This window comes from Pleurodeles waltl, chromosome 4_1 (assembly GCF_031143425.1).
Source record: "Pleurodeles waltl isolate 20211129_DDA chromosome 4_1, aPleWal1.hap1.20221129, whole genome shotgun sequence".
Classification (NCBI taxonomy): domain Eukaryota; kingdom Metazoa; phylum Chordata; class Amphibia; order Caudata; family Salamandridae; genus Pleurodeles; species Pleurodeles waltl.
In genome coordinates this window covers 737,308,381-737,322,276 of record NC_090442.1, presented here as the reverse complement: position 1 = coordinate 737,322,276, position 13,896 = coordinate 737,308,381, and the positions used below count along the sequence as shown (strand labels likewise).

General features: G+C 46.3%; 1 protein-coding gene across 2 annotated transcripts in view; it reads left to right on the top strand.

The window, feature by feature from the left end:
• The window catches only part of KLHDC10 (kelch domain containing 10), a 114,345-nt gene that overhangs the window by 30,379 nt on the left and 70,070 nt on the right, over positions 1–13,896 (top strand). For both annotated transcript variants that reach the window (XM_069229336.1, XM_069229335.1), the window contains one exon: positions 8,984–9,205. In XM_069229336.1, coding sequence (XP_069085437.1) covers positions 8,984–9,205 — 222 coding nt within the window. The remainder of the gene's footprint in view (positions 1–8,983; positions 9,206–13,896) is intronic.

Sequence of the window (13,896 nt, the reverse complement as noted above, 5' to 3'; positions counted from 1 at the left end):
GGGGGCAACACAGGGCCCCCTTCCTGGGCTTATTATTGCCCCTGAGACCACCACCTCTCTGAGGATTATCATTTGTAATATGTGACGGAGGGCTGTGTGGCCTCTCTACGCCTTGGTAACCGCCACCTCCCTGGGGGTTTAATGAAATATAATGTGGGGGCGCTGCGTGTGCCTTCCCACCCCCCCCCCCCCCACCCCACCACACACAAATTTGAGGACTGTCACCTCCCCGGTGCTCAAATTAAATCTAAAGCTGTGAGGCCACGTGCCCCCCACAGCCCCGGGGACTGCCACCTCCCGTGGCTCAAATTAAATGTAATGCGGGGTGTACAGCCCCTGGTGCCACCACCTTTCCAGGGCAAATCCAATGTTGGAGAGGGGCTGCATGGCCCCCCTCGTGGAGTCTGTGATGTCCTGGGGACCGCTACTCCCAAGGGCCGGCTCCTGCTAGGTCCCGAGGTGCCCATCCCCGGGACATAACTGTTTGCTCTGACTTAGCAGCAGCTTTGACAGCTGCTGCCAAGTGAGAGCAAACACTCCGCTCACAGCAAACATTTCCCTTGTTTTCCTGCCCGTGGAGAGGCAGGCAGGGAAACAGAGGAAACATTGGTCTCATGGAGAAGGACCTGATTTGTTACAACAGTGCCAGCTCCCACAGGAGATGGGGAGCCTGCTGGGACCGCAGGGGTGTGAGTTATAGTTGCCTTAGGGCTCAAGTTACTTGCTGTAGCTAACTGGTGAATTTCTATTGTTTTGTTGTTGTTTTTTTTTTTTTTTTTTGTGGAAACATTTTTTATACACATACATACATACCCAAACCACACACAAAATTGAGAGCTCTGGGGAGTTCCCACTGTTAGGTGGAGAGCTCGCCGTCTAAACTTGGGACCTACCCAAAAGTGTGTGTGTGTGTGTGTTTTTTTTTTTTTTTTGTTTGTTTTCTTTTTTTTGTGCATAATTTACTTTTTTGTGCAGTATGACAGAACAACTGATATAGTGGGGCTATGCAACCATCATTTGTGGGCTTTATTTTAAAACTGACCTTGCATTCTTTGTGACTCAATTGGATGCTCACACCTAATTCTGAAAGTCATATACTGCAACAGGCACATTTTATTTGCTTTTCCAGGACCTATGTCATACTGCAACAGACACAAAGGAGATTGTCCTTTCATTCTGGATCTTTGCCCTCAGAATATTTAGGGTAAAGCTGTCCAAGTTGGAGAGCCTTCTGAATTTTGAAAGCATTTTTCTGTGCCTCAAAAAAAAACCAACAAAAAAAAACACTCTGACCTTCTTGAATATTGAATATATCTCTTACACATCTATGTGTTTCATACAGACAACACTGCATTCCTTACGTCCCATTTTGCATTCACTGTTTTCCTAGGTGTAGTTTTTAGATTGAGCATAGCAACGCGCAGGCGCTGCTTTCCGACCTGTTATCTGGCTGTGGAGTTAAACCATGCACACCTCACACCCATCACTTTCATTGGTTTGTGGGCTTGCCTTTGAAGAATCCATGGATGTTGTTGGTAAATGCTTTACCTTTGTTCCCCCCTTGGGGATTGATCCTGTTACCTGGATAATTACACAATTGCTGATATGTTTTACTGTGGGGAACTACTTATTTTATTTTGTCTTTCTTTTCGCATCATTCTCATGACAGACATGGCGCTTACACGTTTCATACAGCGCAAATTCGTTCGGCACCCAAGCCCTGCAGTTGTCACTAGAGTGCAGTAATAAAAGCATTGCAAAGCTTGATTCAATGGGTGGGTGCTGTAAAGACCCAGAGAACGAAGAGCTCTGTGCGTTCCCTCATATGTCAACAACCGTGAAACACACACTTAGTTTAGGATCTAGTCTGGGCATCAGTGTGACACTGCTCTGGGGGTTAAAAGGCAGAGCTGGGCCCAGGCGGTGTTTCAACCTGGGACATAAAGGAACTTCGTGGGTGGGTCACTAGGCGTGGGCACGGCATATAGGGATCAGGGTCATGCCAGTTTGTGGATTCCTCACCTAATGAATACTCCTCATGGCGCCAGCATTCGACGGAAATATTCTTCCTAGCTTCTGCACGTCGACGAGGACATCACATTTGCCCACGTGACGCCGTCTGACGTCATACAGGCAATAAGAGGTCCTCGGCGACGTGCCGACGTCAGTTCTCTTTTTTCCGTGCATTCGAAACGGTTATCTTCGAGGGAGCTACTGTTGCTTTCGAAGTTAGTGTGTTTTCTGCTGCGTGGTTTTTCTCTGAGGTTACTATGTCTCAGAGGAAGTCTGGTTTCAAGCCCTGTCAGGAGTGTGGGGGCAAGATGTCCGTTACTGACCCTCATTCGGACTGCTTATGGTGCTTAAGCTCCGACCACGACGTCGCAACATGTGATTCATGCCAACACATGAATCCGAAGGCCCTAAAAGAGCGAGAAGCTAAACTCTTCATGGTGAAGTCAAAAAGGAAGGAGAAGAAACATCATAGGAAGTCCTCCTCGCCGAAGTCTCATCGGCGTCATCGAGACTCCTGGCGCCGTAGGGATTCACGGCGCCATTCGAGCAAGGAGAGGTCTCGATCGAGGTCGCGCTCGGCATCGAAAGACTTGGGAGGTCAGTCCCACAGTCACTCCACATACATCGACGCCGTTGCCTTCTCCGGCTTCGCCGACTTCGCCTGGGCAGACATCTTCAGTGGTTGAAGTGACGCAGCCTCAGGTGTTCAACCGGCGTCGCAGACGTCGAGGCTGGCGTCGGGGTCGCCTTCGATCCAGGCACCCCAGTATCTGGCTTTTCCTGCCCCTGGAGCCGATAATACCGCATTTTTTAATGCAATGTTTACCTTCTTTCAGCAGATGGCTCCAGGCGGTGCTCCGACTGGTCCTTCGGGCCGTTGGCTTTCACCTTGGGTGCTCCGGCCAGCACCCTTCATGCCCTTTCTCCCCTTGGGGAATGTGGGCTCGGCGCCGGTGTCTGCTCCGGTATCCGCTCCGGTGGCTCCAGAGGTTTCGGCCCCAGAGGTTTCCATCCCGTCGACTTCGGGGTTTCGGCCAGTGACCCCGACAGGACCATCTGGGACTCCGAGACGCACCTCTCTTCATCCGGCTCCTAGCTCGGCGCCAGACATGGCGTCGGATGGATCCGGAGATCGGCGGATGCCATGTTGACGCCGCGTATTGAAGAGAGGCTACATTCTAGGAGACGTGCTCTCCGTCTCTTGGAGGAACAGGAATACCAACTGGTCTTGGAGGAAGGAGAAATTGAGGATTCTGGCGAGGGTCTTCATGGACTGGATACAGCTAGTGGGCCGGATACTTCCCCTGAGTGTGACTTGTCATCTCCAGGGGAGTATACTGAGGAGGCAGCCACTTTTCACGCTGTAGTAAGAAAGGCAGCTAACTTCCTCGAACTGCCTTTGCCGGTAGCGGAGGCAAAACAGAATTTATTAACCGAGGTCCTACATCCGGCCTCTACTGCAGCAGAGCCTCTTTTACCATTTAACGAAGCTTTGCTTGATCCGGTATTGGAGGTTTGGAAGAAGCCGGTATTTTCCTCGGCGGTTCATAGGGCTGTGGCCAGGAGGTATCGGGCTGCGGCCAGGAGGTATCAGGCTGCACCATCTGACCCTGGCTTTCTGTCCAGACACCCTACGCCGGAGAGCTTGGTGATCCAGGCTTCCTTTTCTTCTAGATCTGCGCCTGGATCTTTTCCGACGGTGCCGGGGGACAGAAACTCCAAGAAGTTGGACTCACAATCCAAGAAAATATTTTCGTCCTGTAGCATGGCGTTGAAGTCCACCAACGCTACATGTATCTTGGGGAGGTACATCTATGCTCTTATGGACGAAATAACATCATTGCATACGGAGCTTCCCCAAGGGCTCTTGAATATTGTGTCGGATGCCCAGGCTGCTGCAACCCAGGTTATCCAATCTGGGTTGGACACAACTGACTCAGTGGCTAGAGCGATGGGCACAGCTGTGGTTGCGAGGAGACATGCTTGGCTTCGCAACTCAGGGTTCTCTTCGGACGTGCAGTCGACCCTGTTGGACCTCCCGTTTGATGGGGACAAACTTTTTGGGGCCAAAGCGGATTCGGCCTTGGAAAGGTTTAAAGAAAGCAGGGCCACAGCCAAGTCATTAGGACTGCAAGCCGCTTCTTCTGCCTCCTCCAGATTTTTTAGGAGGTTTCGTGGATTTGGACGTGGTTCTTCCTTCTCTTCCTTTCGGGGGAGATTCCAACAACCTGCCTCTTCTCTCACCTTTAGATCAATTAGAGGGAGGGGTAGGGTCCGCACCAGGGGAGCCTCTCAGCAGCACTCTGCCTCTTCCTTGTCCTCTGGAGGGGTGCAGCAGGGGAAGCAGCCTTATGCTTCCACTAATTCCCACTCACTCCTCTCCTGTAGGGGGAAGGTTACTGCATTTTCTTCACAAGTAGGAAGCTATTACATCAGACACTTGGGTTATCAGCATTGTGGGAAAAGGCTACACCCTTCCCTTTCGGGAGTTTCCGCCCCCCATCCCGCCCCGCCCATCTTATTGTTCAAAAGACCACCTCCTGTTAGAACAGGAGGTTCAAGTCCTCCTTTTAAAGGGCGCGGTGGAGTTGGTTCCAGAGCAGGTAAGGGGTCAAGGTTGTTACTCGAGGTACTTCCTGATTCCCAAGAAGGATGGTCGGTTGAGACCAATCCTGGACCTGAGGATCTTGAATTGGTTCCTCAAACAGGAAAAGTTCAAGATGCTGACCCTAGCTCAGGTGCTTTTGGCATTGAACAATGGAGATTGGATGGTGTCTGTCGACTTGCAGGATGCTTATTTTCATATCCTGATACTCAAGTCGCGCAGGAAGTATCTCCGGTTTGTGGTGGGGTCGCAGCACTATCAGTTTGCGGTCCTCCCGTTCGGTCTTACTTCGGCACCTCGAGTCTTCACGAAGGTGATGTCAGTGGTTGCGGCAAAGCTCAGAAGGAAGGGGATAGCAGTATTCCCTTTCTTGGACGACTGGTTGATCAAAGTCAAGTCCCCGGAGCTTGTGTTGCATCATCTGCAGTCGACAACCCAGTTGTTGTTCGACCTGGGCTTTTCGGTGAACGTGCCCAAATCTCACCTAGAGCCCGCTCAACGCCTCCTGTTCATAGGGGCAGTACTGGATACAACATTGGATCGATCCTTTCCTCCGCCTCAGCGGATTCGAGATATTCAGGAGTTGGTTCCAATGTTTCGAAGTGGAGCGGTCGTTCCAGTCCTCAAGGTCCTTCGTCTGGTCGGTCTGTTTGCCTCCTGCATACTGTTGGTCACGCATGCTCGCTGGCACATGAGGGCTCTTCAGTGGTGCCTCCGAAGGCAGTGGTCTCAACACAGAGGAGATCTCGAAGGTTCTGTCAAGATCTCCAGAGATGCTGCTGCGGACTTGAAGTGGTGGATTGCGGGCAACAATCTTTCACAAGGAAGGCCGTTCACGCAGTCGCCACCAGTGGCCACGGTCATAACGGATGCTTCCTGTCTAGGGTGGGGAGCTCATCTGGGGGATCTGGAGATCAAAGGGCTTTGGTTTCCAGAGGAACAGATTTTTCATATCAATCTGTTGAAGTTGCGGGCTGTACGTCTGGCTCTCAAGGCCTTCCTCCCATCCCTTCGCAGTCAGTCGGTTCAGGTCCTGACGGACAATACTACCGCGATGTGGTATATAATCAAGCAGGGAGGAGTAGGGTCGTACCTTCTCTGCAGAGAAGCTCTTAGACTATGGTCCTGGGCAAAGGACCATCAGATTTGCTTGGTAGCAAATCATCTGGCCAGAGTCTTGAATGTACGTGCGGACGGTCTCAGTCGCCATTTCTCGGCCGACCACGAGTGGCGTCTCCATCCAGATCAAGTCCGTCTAATCTTCCAGTTGTGGGGGGTTCCTCGGATAGATCTGTTTGCCACCCGGGAGAACTCGCACTGTCCGTTATTCTGCAGCCTCCAGTATCCGGTGCAGGGGGCTTTGGGGGACGCGTTTCAGAGAACCTGGTGCGACCAGTTGCTTTACGCGTTTCCCCCCATACCCTTGATTCCTCGAGTATTGAGGAAAATTCGCCAAGACCGGGCCCAAGTAATTTTAATATCTCCGGATTGGTCAAGGAGGGTGTGGTATTCCGACCTTCTCCAACTCTCAATGTGCCCTCCGCTCCGTCTCCCTCTCAGGGCAGACCTCCTCTCGCAGTCGCAGGGGCAGGTTTTACACCCCAACCTCCACAGCCTGCACCTTCATGCCTGGAGATTGAACGGGGCAACCTGAGTTCCTTCTCTCTCCCACCTGATGTAGTGGATGTTATCTTAGCGGCCAGGCGACACTCCACTAAATCTATCTACGCTAATAGGTGGTCTAAATTTGTGGCATGGTGTGGGGAGAGACAGATTGATCCCTTACGTGCTCATATGTCAGATGTTTTATCTTTTGCTTTCTTTAGCGCAGAAAGGTTGTGCAGTGGCTACTATTAAAGGTTACTTGTCTGCCTTGTCAGCCTTCATTTGTCTCCCAGACCAACCATTGTTATTTAAATCTCCTATAGTACTTAGATTCTTGAAGGGCCTTATGAATAAATACCCTCCAAAACCTTTCGTTATGCCTCAGTGGGATTTGTCCTTAGTCCTTACTTTCCTTATGGGGTCCCCTTTTGAGCCTATGCATTCTTGTCCATTAAGGTTCTTAGTGATTAAAACAGTTTTCCTGGTGGCCATAACATCTGTAAGGAGAGTGAGTGAGTTGCAGGCCTTATCGGTAAAACCCCCTTATACAACTTTTTATGGGGATAAGGTGGTGTTGAGGACCAAGGCTGCTGTCCTTCCGAAGGTTGTTTCACCCTTTCATTTGGCTCAAACAATTACTCTGTCCACGTTCTATCCTCCGCCTCATCCTTCAAAGGAAGAAGAGAGACTTCATCGCTTGGACCCAAAGAGGGCGTTAAGCTTCTTCATAGACAGAACGAAAGATTTCAGGCTGGATGATCAGCTTTTCATTGGATACGTGGGCAAGAGGTGAGGAAAGGCAGTCCACAAGAGAACACTCTCCAGGTGGGTTGTTCTTTGCATTAAAATTTGTTACTCTTTAGCAAAGAAGGATCCTCCTGATGGTATTCGAGCCCATTCCACCAGGGCTAAGTCGGCCACTTCGGCCTTGGCTAGGGGTGTTCCTGTGGTCGCCATCTGCAAGGCCGCAACTTGGTCGTCCCTTCACACTTTTGCAAAGCATTACTGCTTGGACTCTGAGGTCAGAAGGGACGGCCATTTTGCACGGTCTGTGCTGCAGGATTTCTTGGTTTGACCATACAGGCACCCACCACCGGGCGTGGTACTGCTTTGGGACTCTATTCATTAGGTGAGGAATCCACAGGTAGTTGTATCCATCAGAAGAACGAGTTACTTACCTTCGGTAACGACTTTTCTGGTGGATACATTAGCTACCTGTGGATTCCTCACGGTCCCACCCGCTTCCCCGTGCCTTTTTGGTTTTACCAAGTAATCCTTGAGCGTGCTCCTCTTGGTTTTGAGGACTGGTGTAGATTATGTATATATGGATATTTGTGTGTGTGTGTGTATATATATATATATGTATATATATATATATATATATATTTGTGTATATATGTATTGTTAAAAAAAAAAAAGAGGTTTTATTAAATCTATAGCCATCTTCTTGCAATGATGTGTAGTTTGCGATGTTATGAAATGTTGCCTTTATTTTTCATTACATGGGATTATTGTTCTCGGGCACGTAAAAAATGTTGGTACTGACGTCGGCACGTCGGTGAGGACCTCTTATTGCCTGTATGACATCAGACGGCGTCACGTGGGCAAATGTGACGTCCTCGTCGACGTGCAGAAGCTAGGAAGAAGATTTCCGTCGAATGCTGGCGCCATGGGGAGTATTCATTAGGTGAGGAATCCACAGGTAGCTAATGTATCCACCAGAAAAGTCGTTACCGAAGGTAAGTAACTCGTTCGTCTAACTGGTCACACTCCATAGAAATGTATAATCCGTCTTGCACATGGCAGCACCAACACTAACCTTTAATATTGGTTAACGATCAGGGACACTTTCGTTCAAACACTCAGTCCTTTAGGCTAGGTGTGAAATACGAAGTGTGTATGAGAAGATGGTCTTAAAAAAAAAAAAAAAAAAAAGTGCTAAGGAACCAGTCGCTCCTTATGTCTCCACCCTCTAGCTTTCCATGTTCCAATCCCATTTTTTTTTTTTTTTCTTCTACTTGCAGCCCTTCACCTCAATACAAGTTATTCAGTGATGCATAAAACAAACCAAGCGTTTACAAGTCTACAGCGATGTCCAGTCTGGAAAAAATTAAAGTGTGCAGTTTTGAATTTACAATGCCAGTAGCTCCAACTCAAGCACATGTGTGACCTAACTCATTGCAAATGCTTGTTATGAAACTGTAATGTGGTCGTCTGTCCTCTTTATGGATCATTTTGCAGGAGAGGCCCACCCCACTCCTGTAGATATAAAGGTTTCCGTAGCCCACCATGCGTTCAACATGCCTTCCTATATACTTTCCCTGTCCTCTTTTCTCATTTAACGTGATGAGAAGAAACCATTTATACCACATCACTGAAATTGTATTGTTTTTAAGACTTTTGCAGAGGCTTCATTTTTAACTTTGTTAATTTTAGGTCACTGATTTCTTAATTGTTTTTTTATTTTTATTGAGAAGCTGCCTGGGTATTTTACAACTGTTTGGTTCCTGTATTTTAGAAACGTAAATGTTACTTATTTCTGGCAAATGAACACAATCTTCAAAAAGAAGGAGTACTCCTGTCCATTTCCTACTTTTCTGGTTCCCATATTGTTTAATTTTTCAACTCTGTTACATCTTTCGCTGTAATGGCAGTATTGGTATGCTTTCTGTCCTTACACAAAGTGGCACTTGTCTCTCCTCTCTCTTCTCCCAAAGATTTGGAGTGATATTTTAATCTATTTGTTTTTCTTTATTCCAGGCCGCAGATCTCCTCCAGCTAGAAGTGGGCACCGCTGTGTAGCTGATAATGCCAACTTGTATGTGTTTGGAGGGTATAATCCAGATTATGATGAGTCTGGAGGGCCAGAAAATGAAGATTATCCCCTTTTTAGGGAGCTTTGGCGCTACCATTTTGCAACTGGAACATGGCATCAGATGGGCACAGATGGATATATGCCAAGAGAGCTGGCCTCCATGTCTGGTAAGTAATAATACAGGGAAAAGAGCTACAGGCTAACAGGTCCTACTGTGAAGAAGAAACTAAAATGCAGCACTCTATTTCCTCCTTGCACCAGGACTCTGTAGCCTGTAGCACCTATTAACTGAAGTAAGTTTACTAATACAATCTCCCGAAAAAGGGTTATGTGCACCTAAAATACATTGAGAGCCTCACATTTGGCGTTATATGTATTTGGGAAATTATTTAGGCACTTATGTAAAAGGAAGTGTAAGTAAAGGAAATTAATATACTAAAGAATATACAGCTATATATTTATCTCTGTCACAAAGGAACCTTTGTACTGAAAAAAGTGTATGAGTAACATTATTCACTAATTGTTGAAGACCTGCGAGAACCACAAAGTTTGTGACAGAAGCCTCACTGCATTGTTGTAGTAGTGAGTACATTGAGTCACTTACTCCCATGACTGATGGAGGAATTCTCCTGGGCGCGCATGCAGAGTTAAAATCGGGACAAAAACTGACTAGCATGCAAGTGTGCAAACCGTTGTCTTGGAAATAATTGTATAAAAAATAAACCTGTCAGAGGCAACAATGATTGGTCTCCTTTTTTGCATAAAATGTTGAATCTATTTTGAAAGCAGATTTAATTGTGAATTGTGGGAAAGTTTATCACCCAATTTACATTTTAATCAGGAGTGTGCTAGAAGTAGTAGCACAATTCTTCACCAGATTGCCCTGATGTGAGAAAGTTAATTATTAGTTGGGGTGGGTGTGAAACCTAATCAAGTAATAATAATAATATCACTGTTGTGTATCCAGTCCAGTTAGGTTTCTTTTAATTTAAACCTTAGCTCAGTCCTGGGTAGCTGTAGAACTGAGCAGTCAGGCTTAGATCAAAGGAACAAGTGTTAATCAGTAGCAAAACTGTTAATTCGAAAACACAACACAATAAATGTTTACACCAATTTCTGAAAATAGTTTTACTTTAACCAGTTAAGTTGATCCTATTTGTCATTTTGATCCCTATTTACTCAGTTAAATATTTGTTTTTTTAGAAGTTTTATAATTTTCTAGCACCAAAAATTGCAAATCGCCAGTTTGTGGGTATTGTGGGGTTCACGTTGACCGGGACAAACTTAAAAGTAAAGGCAGGATGTGGTGGAGCACATGGTCTCCCTGTTGAAAACTTTAATTTTGACTTGGTCTTTTTTTCTGGAGACATTGTAACAGCGGAGGGGCATGCTGCTCCCTGGATCCAGCTGAGGGCTGGTCTACGGCGGGATGCTTCTCAGTGTTGGTCCTAGTGAAATCCTCCACGCTGGGCCTTCGAAGCCTTTCTGGAAGTAAAGCTGCTTTCAGTGGAGCAAACCAGCAAGTTGAATCCAAACAGTGATGTGATAAAGGCTGTAGCCCGATGGTAACTTCTGGTTCTTTTGTGAAAATGTTTTGCAGTCCTGAGGAGAAGAGAGTACAGTCTAACACCGGCCAAAGGTCCAGGATCTTTTGGTAACCACTTAATGCATTAGGACTCACTCTTCTAGAAGCCACAGCAGGATCCACGGCCAATCCAGTTGGAACTGTCACTTAGGCTCTTCTTTGTTGCAGACTTCCTGCAACATTTGTGTTCCTGGAGTCTTAACAGGCGACTAGCTAACTAGCCCTTGGAGACCACTCGCCTGTCCTGCTGTTGCTGTTTCTCATCCAAGGTAAAGCACCAGGCCCGGTCCTTCTGAGTTCTAGTCTTTTGGTTTGGCAGGTGCGGTCTTTTGTTTTCTGCAGGCCCAGCAGCATTCTCAAGAAGATAGCCAGATGTGCCACTTTTATACCTGACACTAGCTTGTGAGCGAGGCAAACTCCTTAACCAATAGGAGAAAAGGTCCAGTGGGCAATTCAATCCACCCTTGCATCACATCGTGGGGTTTGCTACCAAACAACCCCAATGTATCCCTTTGCCCAAATCCAAGATGTCAGAAACTTTCTTCCCTTGGTAAGAGCTCTGGGCACACCTGTGAGGTATGTATAGGGAAATGGGGAACTTCTCGTGGAAAAAACAGTTCTGGGACTGGGTTTCCCCCCACTACCATTGGTTCCACTCTGGTTACTTAGACAGTGGCAAACCTAGGTGTATGATACATCTGCCTGTGACACGAGCTACTGATGCCAAGCTTGTGCATTTTGTGGTCCCAAGGCCATCCTGTCTGGAGGAGGTCACACCTCCTCCCAGCTAAGGCCCTAATGTTACCCTTTCCTGAGTGCAGTTCATACATCCCAGCAAGCGGCCAGGTGGGTTTGGGATTGTCTCAGAAAGAGCTACTGTTGTCTTTTGGCCGGAAAAAGCCAACTTTCTAAAAGTGACATTTTAAAAATGGCAATTTTAAATTTAACTTTGCCATCAGTTCAGATTTTAAATTACTTTTTTGAGAGTTTTTTTGGCTATTCCCAAATATAAGTTATACTTTATAATGTTTTATCTTGTAACCCAGTGCTTTTCTATGGTAGTACCATCCTTACCATAGTGAAAAACGCCTTTGGAAATTTTCCACTGTCAGTACATGTAAACCTTCTATGGGCATTTAGGGCATGCCTTGAGAGTGACATAAGTATTAAAAAGACAGGTTTAGTCCTGGCAAAAGTTTACTGTGCCAGGTTGAATTTGCACTGAAGATTGTACTGTCATTTTAGTGGTTGCACAATTGGTGTTGCAGTCCACTGATGACATTAGGTCCTAAGTACCCAGAGTACCATACACCAGGGACTTACTGGTAAGTTAAATATGCCAATCAGTGATTGGCCAATTATACATGTTTTGGGGAGTCAAAGCACATACATTGGGTGCTGGACGTCATTATTCCAGTGTATAGAGTTAATAAATCAGTATTAAAGCTAGCAAAAAGTGAGGAGCCTGCAAAAAAGGCTCTTTTCTCATACCTGACACAGCGAGTGTTCATTGAGGCCAAAGAAGTGTCTGTTCTGGGCAAAACACTAAGATTTTTTTAAATTTTTTTTTTAAAGTGCTATTTGCCGAAGAGTTCGTGCAGAACTCAGTCTGTTTACTATGCTGTCCTAGTTTTATTTTGTCTCCCTTGGTTAATCTTTTCCTACAGTACCTACCAGAAGGGGAACAGGTGAGACAAGAGTAAAGTCTAAATCTTGATGATTTGTTTTTTTTCTTTAACTTTTGCTCTAGCCAGGATCGTTCTTGCGTGTTGCATTATCCCATGTAGACCTTGAAGGGCCATGTATGCCTCATATATTGAAGAGTTGCTGTTTAATTAATGTGCACAATAGAAAAACCAAGTGAACTGTACATTTAAACTCATTTGTTAAGTGTTCACGCCGCCTTGCAGCCATGTTGATTGCATATCTATCCTAACTTGTAGGGAAATTGATCAGGTTGAGAAGAGATGCAGGTGTAAGATGATGTTATGCTCTATAAATCGTTAGGAAGACTGATCTCTGTCACTTTGTGGAACTCCTACTGATGTGGTTCTCATTAGATTGTAATGGAGCAATTAGAGATGTCATCCTTTGTAGTGAAGAAATGGACCCCAAAAATAAATTACTTTAGGCTGGTGCATTGTTGGTGGAAGCAAGCTTGGCTGGCTTATAGAATGTAACCCAGTGACTGCTTCTGGCTTGGAACACGTGCATATTATGTTTATTGTTTCGGGAATTAAAATAAGCTAAGAACAGTTTGGTGGTTTTCCTAATGAAGTAGAAAGATTTCCTATTTTTCGTTTTCCCTGAGACCAGGCATGAGCTGTCGCTTGCGAGACCTTTTGGTACCTTTAAAGTGGGCTTCAGGCCTCCTGTTGCTTTCCATTGGTTGGGCCCATCTTCACTGTTTTCTAGCTCCTGGTTGGTCACTGTGTGCCAGCTTCACGTACTCTTCGTGTACCCCTCCTCCTGGCGCATGTACTGCATCCCTGTTGTTGCCCACTGCACATGTTTTACCAGAGAGATACATATTTTTTTCCACTTGTAGCACTCCATAAGAGATCGTATGTTTGCAGGCAGTGTTCTCCCACTCCACATATTTTCTTGCCCCGCACACCTGTCCCCCTTCTGTGTTGTTGATTGATCTGTGGCTCCCACCTTTCGTTGCTTCCTCCTCTCCCCATCATTGCTTCCCCCTGTCCTCCCGTTCTTGATTGATCTGTCCACTTCCCCCGTGACACTGCTTCCTCCATCACCCCTCAGTCGTTGCTTGCCACTTCCCACCCTGAAACTCTCTCGCTAGAAAAAAGTGCTATTACTCTGCCAGCACTGGGCACGTGATATCGCTTTTTTCACTGTCTTTTAGACGTGCTGCACAGCAGCCACACTGCTGTACCGCATGACTAAAACACATTGACAAAGCCAATAGTTTTTGCATAGGCAAGAACAATTTGCTTTCCCATTGCTAGGTTGAATAGTCTTCATAAATATTACAAAGAATATCTTTGTACTGTACATGACTAGGTAACAGCAGCGCAGACGGACTCTTGTTTTCCATTCCTGATGTATTTCATTTGAAAAAGAAAAAAAAAATGATGCAAATAAAATATATACCTAGTCATCAGCCTGTAAATATCACCTGTGATCCACATGAACAAGACACCATATATAACGTATACTTTATGTATGTAATATCCCTCATATCACTTCCCTACTTTAACTTCTGTCCTACCTCTGACTTAGGTGAATATAATGAAGGGAAGGTCAGAGGAG